At 41.5% G+C, this 23,741-nt stretch overlaps 1 protein-coding gene across 1 annotated transcript; it reads right to left on the reverse strand.

Annotated features, from left to right (window-relative positions):
• Positions 1-382: 382 nt before the first annotated feature.
• LOC307255517 (Fc receptor-like A) lies at positions 383-23,741 on the reverse strand (the record flags this gene model as incomplete). The annotated part of the gene is made up of 6 exons (XM_080034200.1): positions 383-502; positions 829-951; positions 1,703-1,744; positions 1,863-2,111; positions 22,367-22,627; positions 23,666-23,741. The coding sequence occupies 6 exons, from the start codon at positions 23,739-23,741 to the stop codon at positions 390-392; spliced, it is 864 nt and encodes a 287-aa protein (XP_079890326.1). The 3' UTR covers positions 383-389.

A 23,741-nucleotide genomic window follows, 5' to 3' on the forward strand; every position in this document is an offset into this window, starting at 1 on the left:
TTATTTTTTCTACTTCATCTGATCATGAAACAAATCTAGTTAGGATGCAGTAGGCATACACTTGGGACATACTTTTATTTGATCTTAACATTGCTCCTTGATCTTGCCTCTTGCTTTTATATCCGTCTCATCCCCGTTTGTTTTTATACGGAGGCTTCGTCGATGTGACGTCACTTCACGTGCGCACCGGATTGTGGGTCAGAATCGCCCAAATGGGATGCTGTTTTCAACACTAAAAATTTCGGCCTGATCTAGTAGACACCCAGGTATTTCTCACCATACTAAATCTGTCCACAAGAATCAGGACATCCTAAATCTTTTTTTTCTACCATACTATATAGTAGTAAATAGTAGATAGTATGGGGAATGGAACGCAGGGATTGATTGGATCAGAAGTGATGCTCCGTGGTGACAGCAGTCATGACATCATCGTAGTCATCGTCCAATCCCTGATCAGCCTGGGTGGGCGGGGTCGTTCCCATGGAGACGAGAAGGTCATTTCCTACAGTCAAAAATGAAAAATGTTTTGATAATTCATCAACTGTGAAATTATGAAGTGACAGTCATCAACACCAGATAGATGGATATCCATGACAGACAGACAGATAGACAGATAGACAGACAGACAGACAGACAGACAGACAGACAGACAGACAGACAGACAGACAGACAGACAGACAGACAGACAGACAGACAGACAGACAGATAGATAGATAGATAGATAGATAGATAGATAGACAGACAGACAGACAGACAGACAGACAGACAGACAGACAGACAGACAGACAGACAGACAGACAGACAGACGAGAGTGTGTAAGGTTGTTACCTGTGTGCCTCTGTCTATATAAAGACACCATGAGGACGGTGGAGATGCAGTACGGACAGAAGACCAGCAGGTGGCAGAGCAGTCTGAACACAAGCTGGAACCGGGTAGAGTCTGGGGGCGTGGCTGTGGGTATAGGTTTAAAAAAATTGAGAAATTTAAATTTCCTTCAATAACGTAGACTCCTCTATATATAGTCCCCTACAATAGTATTGGAACAGTGAGGCCAATTCCTTTATTTTTGCTGTAGACTGGAAACATTTGGGTTTGACACCAAAATATGACTATGAGACAATAGATGGGGCGTGACTGTGGTTGTAGGTTTACCTGTGGAGAGAGGTGAACATAGCACTTGTCATTTAGCAGACGCTTCTATCCTTTTAGCAACTTACAACTGGAGCACACATTCATACACCGATAGCAGCAGCAGCTACCACGCAGGGTGCAAGCTAACTATCAGGAGACATTTAGGGTTCAGTGTCTCTTTGCCCAGGGACACTTGGACATGTGGCAGGGAGACGGGGGATGTGGGTATAGGTTTAAAAAAAAATCCTTCAATAACGTAGACTTCTCTATAAATGTATATATTTTTTTTATCATTAAGAATTGATTTTAGCTAAAGAAATTATTAGTTTGACATCTACCTGTGGAGAGAACACACTCTGGTCAGATCAATTCAAGTTAAACTTTATTGTCAATTCTTATACCTGCAGGACAGACATACATAAGAATTTAAATTTTGTTTATCTCCGACCCACGGTGCAATAGGAACAATAAAATAAAGTTGAATAAGATAAAGTTAAACAATGTTATTTACAGCAAATAAGATGAACTTCGGGATGAAATGAGTCCTGACAAAAAAGTGAAAGCTCCTTACCTGTGGGTGAGGAGGGGGGATCTGTTGTAGTGGTGGGTTTCTCTGAAATGAATAATATAAATGAAAAAAAACATTCATTAACTTTGAGTTGTGTTAAATGTTGGAAGTCAATGTAGAAAAGAAGACAAGGGCTTTCTGAAATCATCTTTGTCCTCCTCACCTCTGACAGAGATCCAGCTTTCTGGAGACTCTCCATGACCGCTGATGTTACACTTGTAGAGGCCTTCATCAGACCTGGAAACATGGTGGAGGGTCATGTGGCCTGCAGGCTCAGTCCTGATGAGGGAGCCATCTTTATAGAAAGCAGCTGGGAGGCTGGAGGGAGGGGTCTTTGTTTCACAGAGCAGAGTGACATCCCCTCCCTCCATTACAGGGAGGACAGGACTCTGCAGGATCACTGCTGGTCCATCTGAACACACAGACACACTCCAGCATTTCATCCATTTACTCTCAGCTTCATCAACACTTGGCTGTGTTGTTAAAGCCCTACTAACGTCCTCCCTCCTACATACTCAACATGTATATACTACATACTAAAAGCCCTACTAACGTCCTCCCTCCTACATACTCACCATGTATATACTACATACTAAAAGCCCTACTAACGTCCTCCCTCCTACATACTCAACATGTATATACTACATACTAAAAGCCCTACTAACGTCCTCCCTCCTACATACTCAACATGTATATACTACATACTAAAAGTCCTACTAACGTCCTCCCTCCTACATACTCAACATGTATATACTACATACTAAAAGCCCTACTAACGTCCTCCCTCCTACATACTCAACATGTATATACTACATACTAAAAGCCCTACTAACGTCCTCCCTACTACATACTCAACATGTATATACTGCATAGTAAAAGCCCTACTAACGTCCTCCTACATACTCAACATGTATATACTACATACTAAACGCCCTACTAACCTCCTCCCTCCTACATACTCAACATGTATATACTACATACTGTCTAGCTTCATCAACACTAACTACTCCAGCATTTCATCCATTTAAACTTAGCTTAATCAATAGGGTGACTGTGGTGAAGTGTGTAGGGCGGTCGACCCTTAACTACAGGGTCGGTGGTTGGATCCCCCGTCTCCCCGCCACATGTCCAAGTGTCCCTGGGCAAAGAGACACTGAACCCTAAATGTCTCCTGATAGTTAGCTTGCACCCTGCGTGGAAGCTGCTGCTGCTATCGGTCAATCGATGAATGTGTGTGTGAATGGGAATGGGAACAGGTCTCTCTTGAAATAAAGTCTCCGGTCTCGATGGGATTTACATGAATAAACAAAAGGTTATAAAAGAAATCTGATCTTACCAGTGACAGTGATGTTGGTGGGGTTACTGGTCGCTCCTTCTCTGGACTCACACCAGTAAACTCCACTGTCCCATGTGGGGAACATGAAGCCGATGTGACAGGAAGAACCAGCTGGTCTTCCCCAGTGCAATCCACACTCACTCCTGGTCACTTTGCTCGTGTTCCTTCTCAGCGTCCATCCAACAGAGTTTTCATCCTCACAGCTCAGAGAGAGAGATTCTCCTCTAAACATCTGAGATCTGCTGGGACTCACAGTGAGACGAGCTGCAGGAAATTGTAAATATTTTCTGCTTATTGACCAGATGTGTTTCATAACAAAAGCTTGACATGTGTATCTGAAAGAAATGATGATACCAAAGATTATTTCCTTCTCCTACAAAAACTACGCCGTGGTCAACAACAAACCAAATGCAGTTTGTAAAAAGTGCAGGTAAACAACTTTCAACTTTGTTCTAGGGCCCGAGATTTTTATTTTTTATTATTTTTTATTCAAGCAATCATGTTGAGTGAGCTGCATTGCTGCCCCGGAAGTAGCCTTCATGCATAGCATTAAAGCTATAGCCTATTAACAGCAGCAGCAGGTGTGTTGTAATACATTGGATTAATTCACACTTGACAGTTCCCCCTGACACCAATAGCAGAGTCATTGGTCATCTTTTGACTGTTAATAGTAGTTGATATTACTATAGTTATTATATAGAATTTATATAGTGCTTTATTGGAGATCATTCAAAGACACTTTACATCAAACATATAGAAAATCATACTTATAGAAAAAGAAAACAAAATGCAGACAAATTAAAGATAAGGTTTGGAGTGGAGTCCGGTGTCATTATGCTTTCTTAAAGAGGTGAGTTTTGAGTTGACTTTTGAATGAGTTTATTTAGTCTGAGATGCTGATGTTTGGAGGGAGGGAGTTCCAGAGGGTTGGGTACAGTTACATAAAATGCTTAATGTCTGAGTTTAAAAATGAGTCATGTCACTTTAGACATATTTGTAACACTTTATTTTTTTTTGATAATGCAAATTTCAATAAATAAAAAGTTCCTGTACACCTATCGACAGTAACAAGTATTTATATATATTTAAGGGTTCAAAAAAGTAAATTTTCAATATATATTTTGGGGATTAAAAAAATAAAAAAATCGGACGATTTAATGGTTATCATAATTTTTCTCTGAAAATAATCGGCATCGGCACTCAAAAATCCATATTGGTCGGGCCCTACTTCGTTCATCATTTGAAGTTTCACAACTCAAATTACATCTGGGGCTTTAGGACCAAGATTTGGTCAGATTGTTCCCCCTTATTCCCTAACCTGCATGTCTTGTTCCCTGCAGTGCTCTACTGGAACACACATACACTGTAAATAGGGAATAATTATTATAATAATAAAATAATTATGCTGAATTATAAACCTTTTTGACTTACCGTGGTCTGTGGAACAGCACAGCAGTGAAGTCAGAACTAAAGAGAAACGACACTCAGGTTGGTTTCAGCTTTAATATGCAACAAGACTTCTGTGCACAGAAAAACTACCACAAGCTGATGCTCAATAATTATGAAAAAATATGGATTATTTTCCGTACACATTCGATGTTATTCAAAATGCTCAACGTTAAAGTGCAGACGTGAGAATATATATATATATATAATATCTGATATGCAGGCACTAAAGGTAAAACAAACTACAACTACTACATACACACATTAATATAGCTTCACTCACCTAGAAGCCACTGTAACAAAGATTCCTCCATTTTAGGTCCTTGTCATCTGAGACCATCTGAGACCATCACACTTTCATTAAAAGGTCTCACACCAACTAAAACCCACCTCCTTCCTCTCTGTCTATCAGTGCCAATGTTGTGGTTTTCTCTCATGCAGTTAGCAGGAAATCGTTTTTTCTGCTCATCGTGTTACCACATTATACTGTGAAACAAACCTAATGGCCCATTAAACATCACACCTTTTATTGATGACTGTGGTGTCAAGGAGCTTTAAACTTCGTTTTTTATTCCTTTATTATTCCTTTATTTATCACTATGATTCGACTTAAAGTGAGTAAACTAAATGAATGTGAAGTTGTATTGAACTCTGAGATCCTATGTAGTATAAATGTGCAAAAAATTTAGAAATCGGTTCATCCTAGCCTGAGAAAAATGTAGAAAGAGTGTTTTATGGTCTCATTGTCTAACACTACATTTTACCATGCGTGACATCACACATGGTAAAATGTAGGTTTAGGATTAACAGGACAGCTGGGCCAAGGAAAGATTGAGGGAAGAAAAACCTCATTCTTTATATTATATTAGCGATTTTAAAATAATAAAACGCCGGTTCCGTATGGGTGAAGTATTCCTTTAAGGACCCAGAAATACCATCTAGAAACTCACATTTTACCCAATTCCAGGCTGGTCTCATCGGGCTACAAAGGCTGTATGAACAGGTTTTATAGCTGTTTTAAGAAATGTGTGTTTTGTGTTACTTAGAAGATATTTGTTTATTTTCAGGAGATAATTGTCTGTTTGCTGCTGTACCATTTACTGTAAAATCTATAAACAAGTATTAGTTATTTGAGTGTGGCGCCCCCTCTTGGTAGAATAGGCCATATATACTGTATTGCTAAGGCCATGCAGTGTTCATGTGTCGGGAAAAAAAATAAAAATAAAGGATTGTTGATGCGCTGTCGGTTTGGAACAATGAGATATGGATGATATTGGATTGATGGAGGAAAGTGTAAAAATGTAACTCTTCTGAACACTGATGGGAAGGCGCACATAGTATGTCTGGATTTATTTAGTTTACAGTATGTTTAGACTATATTCATGTGTACTTGCAGTATATATTTCTGTTGGTGTATTCATTTTATCTCCTTTTTTTCTATGTCGCTGGAAACAGAAAAAATAAAAAAGAGTCGACTATCAGTGAAGTCTAGTTCATCTTTCAGAAAATACATGAATAAATAACTTAGTTGGTTTGATAGATTTTAAGCTCCAACCACCTTTGTTAACCCGGTCTGGTCTGGTAAAAAACTTTTATTTACACAATTAATAAATTAAAACTATATGGCTAAAAAACCCAAAAATAATAGTAGTATGTCTGGATTTATTTTGTTTACAATATGCTAAGACTATGTTCATGTCTGGGGCGCCCTTAGCTCAGTTGGTAGGGCGTCCCCCCCCCCCAGCAGCAGACCCGGGTTCGATTCCCGCCCGCGGTCGTTCTCTGCATGTCACTCCCCTCTCTGCCCCATTTCACCTCTGTCTCTCTGCACTGTCAATAAAGTACTTGCAGTATATATTTCTGTTGGTGTATTCATTTTATCTCCTTTTTTTCTATGTCGCTGGAAACAAAATAAATTAAAAAGGAGTCAACTATCAGTGAAGTCTAGTTCATCTTTCAGAAAATACATGAATAAATGTAACTTAGTTGGTTTGATAGATTTTAAGCTGCCACCACCTTTGTTAACCCGGTCTGGTATCAGAGGCAAGAAAAATTCACAGCACAACTTGAGGTGAGGATATGATAATATAAACTTTTATTGACACAATTAATTAATCAAGACTATGGCTAGAAACCCAGGAATAAAAAGGCAGAGCTGAGTTAAACCCAACAACCCCTCAGAACACTGCAAGTGAACAGGATAAATATTAACAGACCATTTAAACGCTTAATCAAAGCACAATCATGGAACAGAGTGACTGGTGTGAAAGGCCTATTACAATGCACGTATATCTATAAGTACCACCCATGGACATATAAAGAAACACCTCACACTGTAGGTGGGTCAAACCACTCCAAACACTAGGGGGCGGCAGAGGGCTGCCCCAGCCACTCTGTCACTTTCTGATAATGAGGCACATGAACCTGTGTAGCCCTGGTTAAAATGAATGAAGACATCAAGCTATTCAATAGTTAAATAGTTAGAAATAAATTAAATATTAATAATATGTATACACTACAATATATAAATATGGTTAAAATATATGAAAACATTTAGAAATACAAAATTAATATTATTTACTGATTAATTAATTATTTAATAGTTAGAAATTAATCAAATATTAATAATGTATATAGGCTACAATGAAAATATATAAATATGGTTCAAATATAAATAAAGAATTATTATATAAATAAAAGATTTAAAAATATATATATATTTACTGTTTAAAAGCTGGAAGGTTGGAGTTCATGTAAATGGATATTTGACTGACAGGCTATAGTACATGAGCCAGCACGAGTCTGCTAATGACTAATGCATTACAACCTAACGTTGTTTACAGTATAATATGTCAATCTCTGCTCTTCTCTAGCTTGATTGGATAGTTGTAAATCTGACAGCCAATCCAAGTTCATTCTCACGTAGAGGGTGTGGGGCTTAGCGTCAGTGTCTTCGGTATCGCGCGATCGAGAAAGGCATTAGCGACTAATCACCGTCAAGATAACATTGTTGAAGACCGATGTCGTAACTACGTGTCGGACGGACAGTTATCATATATTTTGGACTGTTGTGAGTGACGTTCCAGTGGTAAGTGTTTGTGTTATTTTTTCTATTTTGACTAAATGTTTTACCGCGTAAAAACGTGTTGTTAAGGTGTTGTGACGTTGTTGCTAGCAGCCATAAGCATTAGCATAATAGCTATTAGCTCTGCTTTCATACCGTAAGCTTTGTATCTATTAAGACAAGCTCATGCTAGATCGTCATGAAATGGCGTATGGAATTGTTACTTAGCGGATTTATCTGTTCCAGGATTTATCTGTGTGAGAGAGAGAGGGGGCTGTGGATATCTGGGTTGCTAGTGTGCTGTCGTAGCGTGTTGCGGCTGTTTCTTCTGTTGGCCGTCCATTGTCCATTACCTCCCGCTTCCCTTCAACTACCTGAGTGAGTACTGATTTAATGTTCGTGCCTTTTATTAGCATTAATGCTATCGTTCGAAAATGCGATGCGGCAGTTTAGACAATCTGCATGTGATTTTCCCCCTCATGTCAACTTGCATTTTATCCCGTTAAAACCGGAAAGGCGTCTTTCGCACCGGCCGCTGCGAGGCGTTATGGATCTATCGATGCTGTGCGCCTACGTGACACTCGGTAGTTTGTGTTACCTGGCAACAGAAGCTCCGTAGTGTCTACTAATAGTCTATGGGCCTAGCCAGAGTCTGATATGTATCTATATTTGTTTATTGGTTGATTGATTGCTTCATTAATTGCTCCATTAATAGTTTTGATGCCTATACTTTTACATTTGTTGACTGAAATGACATCACCTAAAAAACTAAAGAATTCATTGGTCCAGCTCTCATGATGCATCCGGATACTGTTCAAATCAGTTTCCGTGTGATTTTTCAGTCAATTATCCGTTGGCTCTTCTTGTTGTGTTTTAATTTAAACTTGGGATGCACCGAAATGAAAATTCTTGGCCGAAACCGAAACCGAATAAAATTAAACAGTTGGCCGAAAGGCCGAAACCGAATACCGAAAGAGGCTTTTGCAGTTTTGTTTATTATTTAGTCAATTATTTCAACATTGCATACATGAATTCCCAAATGTTCTCCTCAAACATAGCCTACAACTAAAAAGCAACCCTTAATAAATAATTAAACAGTAAAACCTTCAAATCTAAGAGTAAAATTAATATTTTACTAGGAATTAATTTGTGAACCTCTCACTGATTTTTACCTTGACTTATATGAGGATGAATCTACAAAAAGATCGACTTATTGCCTTTCTTCATTTTTTGCAGTGCAGTGCAGGTTGAGTTGCTCTAAAAAAAACTACACCACAGCTGCAACCATAATGTTCAGACTTCAGAATTTGCATCAAAGCCCTGATCATAACAATGAGAGGCTTTAAACGATGTCCATTCTTAGGAGGTGATTGTAACTTTTTCGTCCCTAGACTGAAACTAACGGGGGGAGGCGGCTCGCTGGACATAGCCTATATTTAGTCGCGCTGTCAGTTTGCCGACATGGCTCTGTGTATTCAGGCTCAAGAAATGCAATGTAGGAGCCTTTTCCCCCAACAGCGCTAACGGACAGGATATCTCCGGTTATCATTTTAGCAAACTAAAGTTTTTTTGCGCGGCGGCCCTCACCGGCGAGGTGTCACTGTGAGTGACACCGTTACCAACTGTCACACTGTCACAGAGTTTCACCGGGTGAATCGCTGCTTCGCTCGCGCAAGGCTTTTGTGTTTCTATGGTGATTAAACATCAGTCTTGGACGAGCGTTTTAACTTTATGCTGCATTAAGCATTGCACTGTCTGCGCCGTGTTTCATCCAGTTTGAAAACATTCTCCCACACTGGACTCTGACATTTTCATGCACGCACCAAACTGCTCCTGCTGCGCGCTCACAAAGAGACGTGGACTCGCATACACGGTTACGTCTCTCTTTACTGCCATTTCCTGGTTTACAAGCGCGCCGCTCTTTTAAAAACATTTTCCTTAGTGTATTTAGTTCGCCAATCTTCGGTAATGTTGTTCGACTTTTTAACTGTTTCGGGCCGAAACTGAAAATGACTTATTTTGCCATTTTCGGCCGAACTTTTTCGGTGGCCGAATATTCGGTGCATCCCTAATTTAAACCATTCAACTATCAAAATGTTCAGCTCTTTCAGGGCAGTATTGGAATTTTTTCAAATCCTCTTAATCTTCCACCAATTTTAAATAACTCTACTTCGGCATACTTTAAGCTACAGACTCCATTTAAACTATTTTGCAAGACATTCAGAAAACGGCAAAAATTGCAACGCTAATCTTCATCATGAGCCCTCCATCTACAACTTTTGATTCTACAGCGTTCACTGAACCGTCAGATTCAGCTTGACAAAAACCTCAACTCTGCACTGTAAGTTGTTTTGTTTCTCGTTCATTTACTTCCAATTATTCAGCATAATGATTTAAATAATAACAAGCAACGTGTGGTTCATATTTATTGTGGTATGGCAGCTCAGTTATCTTGTAAAACTCGATAGGTATTAATGCCTCGTTTCCACCGAGTAGAGCGGGTCGGATCGGAGCGGCTCAGAGCGGGACAGCTCACTTTTAAGAATCTCGGTGTTGTTTCCACCGCCGACCCTACCCTTACTGGTAGGGCGGGATTTAGGCTGGACTGCGATAGCCGACGCCAGAATGTGGGTCAAACTATCGGGCTGTGGGAACAACTGTGGTCAAGCCAGCGGTCTCTTGTTTTTGCTTGGTCAAACCAGCCGCTTCTTTATTTATTCCCCCCGTGTTGTGAGCACAGAGACGGCTCGGTGCAACTGATAGAGACAGTGAGCGAACAGCACTGGCTGCGGCAGCTACGTGACATCGTAGCAGTGGGACACAGTGTAGCCAACTGATTCATTTAATGACGAGGAAAAACACCACACAATAAACAGTGCTGCGCTCACATTTTCGCCAAAACTCTCTTCACTCTAGCCGAGGTGACTACAAACGGCGGAGATGATTCAAACCAGCCGCTTCTTTATGTATTCCCCCCGTGTTGTTGTGAGCGTGTATTTTACTACTATCTATGGCGTAAACACACAGAGACCGCTCGGCGCAACTCATAGAGACAGTGAGCGAACAGTGCTGGCTGCAGCAGCTACGTGACTATGGGACACAGTGTAACCAACTGATTAATTTATTGATGAGGAAAAACACCACACAATAAACAGAGCTGTGCTCACATTTTCGCCAAAACACAAGACTCTCTTCACTCTTGCCGAGATCTACACATGGCGGAAATGATTCTTTCGACCAATCAAATGACGGCAGTGTGTAGCTCCGCCTTCTCATGCATTTTCGGCCCGCTTTCAGGCCGCTAGTACCCCTACGGAGGAGTACTGAGATCGGGAGCGGCTCAGAGCGGTTAGGTGCGCTTAAACCGTACCCTACCCAACTTTTGGCAAATGAAAAGCCAAACTACCCGGACCGAACCGCTCCGACCCGACCCGCTCTACTCGGTGGAAACGAGGCATAAGTCACAGTAGCTAGGCTGTTGTTAGCTAGTAATCCCATATTATAAAACACACAATTTAATAAACCATGAATAGTAAGCACTAGTGATTTTTATATTTAACTGTTAACTGAGAATATGCTGATCAATTAACCCTTCAATTGATTCTGTTAATTATTTGTATGATTGCAGTTTGAATGTTGTTTGTGGATTTCTGTTTTTTATGCATCTTAAAGGGGCATTGTGTAACATTTTAATTAATTTATTAGCTAAAATCAATATCCTCATTCATAAATATGTCCTCATTGCTGTAAAATCACCTCTGCCAATAATCTGAATTATCCTCCTGAGCGGAGAATTACAAATATTAATATTACATTTTCTACATTGAGAGGGTAAGTCTTATGGAGGAATCCATGTTTTTGTAATGTCATCAGGTGCATTGTTTAAAATTTAGAATTGTTCTTGTCCTTGAAGGCCACTGTAGCTTCTGTTATTATTCAAACGGGGTGGGGTTACCCAGGGAGCGTTGCATTCTAGAACTTACTTGATGATGTCATATTACACACTGCACCTTTAAGGAGAAGCTCATTTTAATCTTGTTGTAAAATGACAATAAAGTATTCTATTCTATTCTATTCTATTCTATTCTATTCTATTCTATTCTATTCTATTCTATTCTATTCTATTCTATTCTAGTCAAAACAACTACGTAGGAGGAGACCGTGGATCAGAGGAGCCTTGGCCGATGTCACGGTGTGTGCCAGTTGCTTCTTCAGACTGAGGTAGGGGCTGTTTACATTGCACATATGGAGGTACTGTTGTCTTGTGTCTTCATGAACTCCGACTTTAAAGCTCTCCAGTAATCCTTAATGCAAGCTCGCTTAAAATAACATTCTAAAACAGAGTGCACTGAGACTGTACAAACTTGACACTAATATAATTATTTTTCTTTTATAATTGTTTTAATTTTTTTAGAAAGTTTTTGCTTTTCATGGCAGTTGAATATACATTACAAAACTCGTAAATTATTTAAGAGAGTGAGAGTCAAAGTTACCCTATACAGTTAATTAACACTGAGATGTCACTTTCACTAGCTGATGGTGGCAGTGGCGGAGCCAGGGGGGCCGGGGGTGGCCACGGCCACCCCGCGCAGAATCTCGGCCACCCCATTGGCCACCCCAAGCGCCATATGACGGCTGTGGAAAAATGCGGAACCTTTCTTACACCGCTAGTACACTGTCGGACCTTTTAGCCGCACGCACACATCATGTAACAGCTCAAGCCTGAATGCCTGTTACTACCATGGTTACTACCATGGGGTTACTACAGACCTGACGCTTCGACTGGCAAGTAAGCGAACCCTTCCATCTCTACTAGTGCGCTCCGCTCTGCCCCGCCCCCGCCTGAACTATTTCGCTTTCAGCGATTGCAGTGCAATGGTTATTCAGCATAAAGTTAAAACACTCGCTCGCCCAAGACTGATGTTAAACCGAAACACAAAAGCCTTGCGCGAGCAAAGCAGTGATTCACCCAGTGAAACATGGGGTGAGACTGTGACTGTGGGTAACGGTGTCATCACCTCGCCGGTGAGAAAAGCTCTGTGGCTTAACAGCTAATATGATAACCGGCCGCCGGGGATCTCATGTCCGCTAACGTTGTTCAGGGGAGGCTTCCGCGATCGGATTGCATTTCACGAGCATGAAAACACAGCCATGTAGGCATTGCGAACTGACAGCGCAACAAGAGGAAATGCCTATAGAGTGAGCCGCCTGACTCCCTCCGTTAGTTTCAGTACAGCCGAAAAAAATACAATCACCACCTAAACATGGACATAGTTTAAATAAAGCATCTTGTTTTTATGATCATTAGGGCTTTGATGCAAATTCTGAAGTCTGAACATTTCGGTGGCAGCTGTGGTGCAGTTTTTTTCAGCAACTCACAGACACATGCTTGCCCATAGGCGTAGATTTGGGGCGGGGGGAGGGGGCACAGGGGATGTCCCCCCCACCCCAATAATCAGAAGAGATACATTTTTCCCCCTCAAAAAGTAAGAAAGACAACCCTATTCCCCCAAAAGAGGTAAAAATAACAGTTTAGGATGTTGAAACATTGATATATCTCCTAATTGTTAATACATATTCCCCTATGATTTCAAAATGTAAAGTGTCATAATAGTTCACACTGCTGCTGTGTCTTGAGTAGTGTCCTAACATTTTTTTTTGAACAATACAGTAGAGTAAATATTTGAAAGCAATACAGAATGCCTGAGAGCCTTACTGCTTTTTATAACATTATATTTACGTCACTGGGAGCCTGTTGTCTTTTCCTAAACAGAAATGTAGACATGTCCACCATAATAATTAAATAGGCTACAGAAGGCATAAATAAGTACATTAAAATTCACCAGAATGCACAAAATGGTATGTTTGAAGTAAATTTTTTTCTGGGGGAGTACCCCCAGACTCCCACTTATGTTGAAGCAAAACCGAAGCCCTTGTGCTTGCCACCCAAAAACTATCACTGGCCCCATCCTGGCCACCCCAATGAAAATTTCCTGGCTCCGCCACTGGATGGTGGACGGCTTATAATAATAATAATAATAATAATAATAATAATAATAATAATAATAATAATAATAATAATAATAATAATAATAATAATAATGGATTGGATTTATATAGCGCTTTTCAAGGCACCCAAAGCGTTTTACATGGTTCCAGCTTCCACTCGTTCACACACAGTCATACCGGTGGTGGTAAACTACGATAGTAGCCACAGTTGCCCTGGGGCAGACTGACAGAAGCGAGGCTGCCATTCAGCGCCAATTTGTTTGAACTCGACGTCATTGAAAATGAGGGTCACCCCTCAATTGGTCTCTCGAGGATAAATAAAAGTTAAATGAAAAAATGAAATGAAAAATAAAACGGCTTATAAAATTCCTTATTTATTTTTCACATTCAGCATCATACAGTTAAAAAAAAAATCCAATGTTATTTCCATGCATGCAAAAAGTTTGTCTCTCCTAATTTTACTTTTTACAAGCAGCTGGGTACCTGAATTTCTGCATCCTATATTAGTTTGTTGTATAATAGCTTATTAACCATATTCCCGATCATTATTGTCATATTGTGCAAATGGGCAACCACTACCTCATGTGCTGAGTAAATATTTGGTCTGATGCTGCTGTGGAGTTGATTCTCTGTGTTGCAGGACAGTCAGGTTAGCAGAATGAAGGGAAGGGGAGAGAAATCATAGAAACGGCAACAATGGCGCCTTGTTTTAGTTACTGCAGATTGATGAGTGTGTGTAAGGTTGTTACCTGTGTGCTTGTGTCAGTATAGAGACACTAAGAGGACGGTGGAGATGCAGTACAGACAGAAAACCAGCAGGTGGCAGAGCTGTGTAGAGAATAAACATTCAGCACAGGAGAGAGAAAGCAGAAAGGAAGAAGCAGGAAAGTGATCGTAATGCTCCAAAAATACAAATATATTCACAAGCAAGATATTCAATCTAATAGAACTGTTTTAATCCAGAGGGGTAAAGTTAAGATTTTGCTGCATATGGATCAATGCAAAACTTGCCTTTGTCATCTGAGCAAGACCAAAAAAAAAACAAAGCAAAAGGACAGTTGAGTTGAGAGAGAAAAAAAATCGCTGTTCACTTGAATGCCGCTCTCTGTATCATTAGGTAGCTGGTGCATTTGTCCTTTTGTGAGTCGTGTGTTGTATATATCAGCGTGTGTGTGTTGAATCTCCTGTGTCACTTGAACATGCTTTGCAACATGGCTGTGGTCGGTCTGGCCTAGCAGTTTTCGATTGCGCTGCGTAGGTACTGTAGTAATGCAGTATACCCTAGTATGTACTGTATAAAGATGGGAACAAGTTTGTTAAGATTTAAAAGATGTACAAAACACGAGCTATGATTTGACTTTTAGACAGTATCCAAAATAATTAGGATGTTTCCATGGAAGTATGTGTGCAGCCACTCTTCTACTTGCCAGGGAAATAATAATAGTTGTTTTCAGTCTGAGATGTAGCACTATAGAAGAGCACACTGTATATCTGCTTTATAGTCAGATCAATTAAATAAATCACACCACTGAAGGCTGATTGTCGCACATATAAACTTTAAAATGTATTTTTCACACACGATGAGGACTGTGTATTTTGCAAAATTAGGATGAGATCTATTAACGAATGCGAGAAAAACGTATTTAATTTCTGGGATTTTTTTTTAACCTGCCCTTTTAAATGTAGCTGTGTTTCTGAGTGTTGAGATAGAAAGAGAACAATATTATTTTAAGTGCTGTGACGTTTAAAATGCTTCTAAACTAAAATTGAATACACTTTACAAACTAGACAATCTCAATAGTTCACTGACAAAAGAAAAAAAGATCATTCAAACACTGACTAAAAAGTCTGTACTGTTGGCTGCGGTTGCGGTTACATTTGTTTGTTCTTTGTGTTCTGCAGAGAAGACTCGTGTGAATCAGTACACCACAGCAAACACCACAGCATGTCAAATGTTCCATTGACAGCTTTGTGAAACCTACAGAACCACACAATACAAACAACAGATTAGACCAAATTTTATTGACCATGCAAAGAAACTAGTTCACTGCTTCAGCAAAGAGCAAATAACCAAACACATAAATAAAATATAATTTTTATTGTATATAAATATTATTAATATTTGATTAATTTCTAACTATTTAACTATTAAATAGCTTGATGTCTTAATTCATTTTAAACTCATTATCAGAACATGATGGTGTGGCTAGGGCCAGTGGCGGACTCGGACTGTTTGAAGGGCAGGGGCAAAAAAATTAAAAAGGGCACATTCTGGACAACATGGGGCCCGACCAGCGCACACAGTGGCTTTTCTAACTAGATGGTGTTTTGTTCCCCCAACGGAGCCTCAAAGGCAGCGCTGCCTGGAAGGCCCTATCCCCTAACCTTAGCAAGTGCTGCCGTGAAGGCCCCGTTCGGGGCACTTGTTACATCTTCATGTAGCACTTACTTGTGGCACTTTGTAGTTTGGTTTATTTGCAGCTATAGTACTGACGTGATTATTGTTGTTCTAAGTTTGTAGCTTCATTGTTGAATGCACTTAAAGTGGACCTATTATACTTTTTCGACTTTTATGACCTATAAACATTGTTATAATGATTTATAGTCATGTTTAACCATACTAGCGTATCAAATAATTACGTACATGCATTTAGACGTATTCCCTGCTGACCGTCTGGGGTGGCTGTGCAGAGCGCTAAACACTAGGGCAGCCGGTCGAGAATTCACTTGTCAAATCGGTTCAAATTTCCTGCCATTGTGTCGTCACATTCCTGGATTTTTCCATGTATGGTAATGCTGCAACGTGCTGGCGCGCTCCGGCCATGCCCCCACCTTCCTGCTCAAATCTGCCCGCGCGCTGCTGAATGTTTTCCGGAAGGAAGGTAAGCAATCAACAACGGAGTGGGGTTTGCAGGAGGGGGCGGAGATGGCCGAAGCGCAGTGTTGACAGAGCATGCTGAATCGCCCATTTGAGAGGAAGCGTTTCCCGAAAATCTACAGAGTTTTTTGTGATATGATTCCTGTCAGGTTTAGGGATGGGCATCGGAACCGGTTCCAAACTTTCAATTCCAAAGGAATTGTTAAGGAATGAAAATTTCGATTCTTTTGATCGATTCCTGCGCATGCGCAAAAGGACGTGCCCACGTCATGCGACGTCACCGCGCAGGCATGTCTGTGTTTTGATTAGAGCTATTGGTTAGCATACAACAGCATTGCTGTCATGGACCTATTCAGAAAGATTGCTGTAACCTGAGCGAATGAAATGGTCAAAATAGGCGACCAGGGATAAATCTTGCTACTTTTACTGGTCATTTGAGGAATAACTGTTTCCGCAAAAGCATCTCACATATCAGGTCGCGCGGTCGCATTACAACCGAGCGCCTGAGAGCCGAGTAGCGAGCGCTGCCGTGCCGTCTCCTCCTCCTCACACTAGAGCTGCAGGGCTCATAACCTAAGCGGTGCACAGCGGCACAGCAACGCAACTTACTACACCGGCCCAAAGACTGTATAACGTCTGTATCGCGGCTGGTGCTGTCGGGAGTAGGCTACTCTCACACGGCCAGTAGCAGCCCCCAGCCTGCTGCTGCAGACAGCAGACAGAACGCACCGTGATCACTGCCTCGTGAGCTGCCTCAGTTTGTAAATATAGCAGGCTACGTGAATAGTTATAGATAATAGAAAGAAGAAACGAAGCCACTATGTTGAACACCAAAATTAGTTGTTCACATCATTGTGCACTTTCACATTTTAGCCAAAGAAGGGAGGATGCCTTGCTGCTTTCATCTTTACTAACATTTAAGTAAAAATTTGACTGGAGAAGATTCAATGTGCCGCTACCATACAGTCTTTGACCGCTAACAGCCAGCTAGGGAAACATTGAAGGAAGTTTTCCTTAATGTTGAGGTGATAGCTGACTATTATCGTCTCTCTTGCATGACATAACCTTCACTTGAATTAGGACCGGATCTTGAACGCTCAAAAAATAACTTGGCATCTAATTGCGCCTTTCCACTATGGGTACTGACATACTCTTAATCCGCTTTTTGCTTCGTTATCCAGTGGAGATTTAAGTACCACTCGATGTAGCTGTTTGTCATAGCGACGCCACATGAAAGCAACGCCTCTTTCGCATTCCCCGTTCGTCGGCTACCAAAGAGAGGAACGTCTGCACCTCATTAGAGTACCACAACATGTTTCAATCGGTTTGCCATATTCTTGCTCCTGAGGGCACATCTTCATCATTTAGGCCTATTGTATGGAGCAACCTAAGGTACTCAATAATTTTTATTCACGTGTAAAGGGCAGCCAATAAGGCACTTTCTCTCGTTTTCACCACCATAGAGAGCACTTTGGTAACACTTTTTCAACCATGGGGGCACCAGACGGGGAGGAGGACACTAGAAGGGCACCAGAAGGGCAGAAGAGCACTAGAAGGGCACTAAAAGGAAGATAGAAGGGCACTCATTAAGGCACGTCATTGAATTTTCTTGTTCTAGAGGGCACATCATCATAATTTATTGTATGAAGGGGCGCCCTAGAGGGCACCCAATCATGTTTTCCAAAAGGGCAGTCAATAAGGCATTTCCTCTCGTTTACACCACTCTTGAGGGCACCTTAGCGTGCTTTTTCAACCATTGAGGCACGAGGGGAGGGGGGGGGGGGGGGCCGGTCTGATGGCGGCGCGACTGATGCTTGCGGCGGCCTCTCCTAGCGACTACGCAGTGTTACCGTGTGTTACCGGAGCGAATGGTGTAAATGGAGAGTGCCTGAAAGAAGTGTGTGTGTGTATGAGTGTCAGTTTCTTTTGGACATCCATAGCAAAGCTTGCCATGATGAACGTTTGCTGAGAGTGCTGGGCGAGCTTGGGATTCTATGCAGAGTTGTTCATGGGAAACCCATGAAGCACCGGTGAGGAAACACCGCGAGCGGTGCGACAAGACGCGGAAATGGGGCAAGCGAGGAGGAGTTCAGGCTGGGCTAACCGCTAGTCCACACAAGCCGGCAGTGCCTACTATCATCCTGGCAAACGTTCGCTCGCTCGACAACAAGTTGGACTACCGCTAGCCGGCAAAGTAAGGGGCGGCGGCCTAGCGGTGTATATCAACAAATCGTGGTGCCAGGATACAGCCGTGGTTTCCACTCACTGCTCACCACATGCAGAGCTGATGACTGTAAAATGCCGACCCTTTTACATGCCACGGGAGCTGACGGCAGTCATCATAACAGCTGTGTATGTGCCTCCAAGCGCCAACGTGAAGATGGCCATGGCAGAGCTCTATAACAACATCAGCGAGCAGCAGCTGGTCCATCCGGATGCCCTCTTCATCACAGCCGGAGACTTCAACCAGGCAAGTCTTAAATCAGTGTTGCCTAAATTCTACCAGCAAGTTAATATTGCAACTAGGGGGATGAACACATTAGACCTAGTCTACACCAATGTAAAAAACGCATACAAGGCAGCACCACTCCCACATGTTGGCAACTCTGACCACAATGCTGTTATGCTCATACCAGCATACAGGCCCAGGGTAAAGCGGGACAGGCCGGTGGTCAGAGAAGTCAGGATGTGGCCACAGGAAGCTACTCCAGCACTACAGGACTGTTTTGAGACCACACAGTGGGGCATTTTCAGAGAGGCAGCAACACATGGCAATGTTACTGACCTACAGGAATACACTGAGTCCGTCATCGGTTACAATAACAAATGCACAGATGACGTGACAGTGGCCAAAACCATCAAGACTCGGGCCAATCAGAAACCATGGCTAACACACGCAAACTAGACAGCCACTTCACAAGCGACAAAGATGCACGCCGCTTGTGGCAGGGATTTTAGACCATCACCGCTAACTCACACAAAATAGATCGGCTATATTAGCAATTGAGCAGCTGCGCGCGGCAGCCAGCAGCATCACGGTCGCTCTTTCGCACTCGATCTCTCTATCTCTCTCTCTCACACACACACACACACACACACACACAGTTTCACTGTCTACGTTCCGAAAGCCGGCGAGCTTAATAATAATAATTGATAGGTTTTATATAGCGCTTTTTTGTAGGTCACTCAAAGACGCTATGGAGTCCAGTAGGCTAGGTCACATTATGTAATTTTAAATATCGAGTAGGGTCATCTTCATCTAATTAGGCCTACTTCAGCGTATTATTCCATCACTGGACCGCATCATGGACTGTAAAAGTGTTCTACCTTCGACTGTCTTGAAGAAACTCCTTCAACCCGCTCCGTCTCCCAAAAAAAACAAAAAAAAACTCTTGTCTGCTGAGCCGCTGCAGACGGGCTCGCCACTGTCTCATCATTCATTCAATGCAGCGGTGATCAACAAACGAGAGACTCTGTAGCAAGTCTCCCAGTTAAAAAACCGGATAGTTTTTAAATCCATATTAAAATCTGCAGGATAAGACCTAGTTGGCTAAAAAAAAACGCAAACGGTTCAAATGTGATGTGTTCAGGTCGGCTCAGTAAAATAATTATTAGGCAAAGGTCAATAAAATGACATCATGATGTGTTCAAATGTAACATCAAGAAAATAAGAAATTTTTGTTTTTCGCGGGAAGCTTGAATAATAGCCTACAGTTTGGGTAAAAAACTTGTTTTCCCAGCAATATAATCTAAATAGTAGGCCTAAATATGGAATTATGACCTGCTTAAAGTCCTATCCTGAGCTCTGCTCATCTTATAAGCAATTAAAGCAATAATACCAGTTCTCTTTAAACAAAATAATAGAAAAGTATCGATAAAGATTTGGATTGTGGAGTCTTTATAATGGTATCAATATGAATAGAAATTAATGATCCCTCTCCCTACTTACAGTGTAACTGGGCAATAGCTTTAACATGGTGTTGTGTGATGTCATGATATATAGGCTTATATGAATTGTTGTTCGTTTTATGTGGTCAGGATGAGACTAGTAAGCAGTGTTTGCATGTAAGAGATACGGTTTGCTAAAACGTATAATTTTATTAGCCTATACTGTATTTATCATTGTTTAACAGTTAAGTTTTTTTTGGGAAAGTGAACATAACATTCGGGCAAGTAAAACATGACCTGTACTTGCCCTATGGGCATTTGAAACCTTACTGTCAACCCCTGTCTATTCTTACCACGCAAACAAAAAGTGTTATGCACTGATGACATTTTAGCTACATCAGAAAACGACAACACATCAAACACATTGATCGGATCAGAAGTGATGCTCCGTGGTGACAGCAGTCATGACATCATCGTAGTCCTCGTCCAATCCCTGATCAGCCTGGGTGGGCGGGGTCGTCGCTATGGAGACGGAAAGGTCATTCCCTACAGTCAGAGAAAAATGTAGATAATTCATCAACTGTGAAATTATGAAATGACAGTCATCAACACCAGATAGATGGATATCCGTGACAGACAGACAGACAGACAGACGAGAGTGTGTAAGGTTGTTACCTGTGTGCCTCTGTCTGTATAAAGACACCATGAGGACGGTGGAGATGCAGTACGGACAGAAGACCACCAGGTGGCAGAGCAGTCTGAACACAAGCTGGAACCGGGTTGAGTCTGGGGGCGTGGCTGTGGTTGTAGGTTTACCTGTGGAGAGATGAACATAGTAGAGTACTTGTAATTTATCAGATGCTTTTATGCAAAGCGACTTACAACACATTCAGACACACATTCATACACCGATAGCAGCAGCTACCACGCAGGGTGCAAGCTAACTATCAGGAGACATTTGGGGTTCGGTGTCTCTTTGCCCAGGGACACTTGGACATGTGGTGGGGAGACGGGGGATCGAACCATCGACCCTGCAGTTGAGGGTCGACCGCCCTACACACTTCACCACAGCCCGGCGAATATCTGGGTGAAATGAGTCCTTAAGACAAAGTGAAACCTCCTTACCTGTGGGTGTGGGTGAGGAGGGGGGATCTGTTGTAGTGGTGGGTTTCTCTGAAATGAATAATATAAATTAATAAAACATTCACTACCTTTTAGGTTGTGGTGAAAAGATCACGTGTTTGGTTAATGTTGGAAGTCAATGTAGAAAAGAAAATAAGTTATTTCTAAAATCATCTTTGTACTCCTCACCTCTGACAGAGATCCAGCTTTCTGGAGACTCTCCACGACTGTTGATGTTACACTTGTAGAAGCCTTCATCAGACCTGGAAACATGGCGGTCAAATTGACTGTGTGTACAGACAAATATGTATGACTTTTTCACTCCTGACTAGTAATTTGACACTTGTAGTATAACTTTTGTGTTGGCGGAGTATGAATAGATAGATAGATAGATAGATAGATAGATAGATAGATAGATAGATAGATAGATAGATAGATTCATCAGACCTGGAAACATGGCGGAGGGTCATGTGGCCTGCAGGCTCAGTCGTGATGAGGGAGCCATCTTTATAGAAAGCAGCTGGGAGGCTGGAGGGAGGGGTCTTTGTTTCACAGAGCAGAGTGACATCCCCTCCCTCCATCACAGGGAGGACAGGACTCTGCAGGATCACTGGTCCATCTGCACACAGAGACACACTTCCAGCATTTCATCCATTTACTCTCAGCTTCATCAATAGGGTGGTCGACCCCCAACTACAGGGTCGGTGGTTGGATCCCCGTCTCCCCGCCACATGTCCAAGTGTCCCTGGTCAAAGAGACACTGAACCTTAAATTGCTCCTGAAAGTTAGCCTACTATGGGTGTATGAATGTGTGTTAATGGGAACAGGTCTCCCTTGAAAAATAGTCTCCGGTCTAAATGGGATTTACCTGTAAAAATAAAAGGTTTAAAAAAAAAAAACACCAACTCCACAGTCTGATCTTACCAGTGACAGTGATGTTGATGGGGTTACTGGTCGCTCCTTCTCTGGACTCACACCAGTAAATTCCACTGTCCCATGTGATGATGAAGCTGATGTTACAGGAAGAACCAGCTGATTTTCCCCAGTGAGATCCACACTCACTCCTGGTCTCTCTGCTTGTGTTCCTCCTCAGTGTCCATCCATCAGAGCTTTCACCCTCACAGCTCAGAGAGACAAATTCTCCTTCAAACATCTGAGAGCTGCTGGGACTCACAGTCAGAGAGGCTGGAGGAATGTTAAAGTTGCTTTATATGTCAATTTCAAAATATGTTCCACACACACACAGGAATCGAAATTACCTAATATTTAGAATAAATGAAATCTAAATAGTGCAAAAGGTAAGGCAAAAAATAAAATAATAATACATATATATATTTCCTATATTTTTTCATATTTCTCACACTTAAATGTTTCAGATCATCAAACACATTTTTATTTGAATCAAACATAACCTGAGTACATACAAAATGCAGTTTGTAAATGATGATTTCATTTATTAAGTGTAAAAATCTATCCAAACTTACCTGGCCCTATGTGAAAAAGTATTTGGTCCCCCTTAATAAATCAATCGATTGACCACATATTTTGGAAAGGTGAGTTCAATTTAGTGACCACACCCAGGCCTGATTACTGCCAGACCTGTATAATCTAGAAATCACTCAAATAGAACCTGTCTGACACAGAAGTTGACTAAAAGATCTCAAAAAGCAGCACACAATGCCACGATCAAAATAAATTCAAGAACAGATGAGAAACAAAGTCATTGTTATCTATAAGTCTAGAAAGGATTACAAATCCATTTCTAAGGCTTTGGGACTCCAGCGAACCATAGTGAGAGCCATTATCATCAAATGGAGACAACTTGGAACAGTGGTGAACCTTCCCAGGAGTGGCTGCCTACCAAAATACCTCCAAGAGCTCATCGACGACTCATCCAGGAGCTAAGAAAAGAACCCAAACTAACAAATAAAGAACTGCAGGCCTCACTTGCCTCAGTTAAGGTCAATGTTCATGATTCCACCATAAGAAAGACACTTGGCAAAAATGGGATCCATGGGAGAGTTCCAAGGAGAAAGCCTCTGCTGACCAAAAAGAACACAAAGGCTCGTCTCACATTTGCCAAAAAACATCTTGATGATCCCCAAGACTTTTGGGAAAATATGCTATGGACTGACGAGTCAAAAGTGGAGCTTTTTGGAACCTGTGGTTCCCGTTACATCTGGCGTAAAGCTAACACAGCATTCCACCATAAGAACATCATACCAACAGCCAAACATGGTGGTGGTGGTGTGATGGTCTGGGGCTGCTCTGCTGCTTCAGGACCTGGACAACTTGCCAT

This window comes from Ammodytes marinus (genome assembly GCF_949987685.1).
Source record: "Ammodytes marinus genome assembly, chromosome: 9".
Lineage (NCBI taxonomy): Eukaryota > Metazoa > Chordata > Actinopteri > Uranoscopiformes > Ammodytidae > Ammodytes > Ammodytes marinus.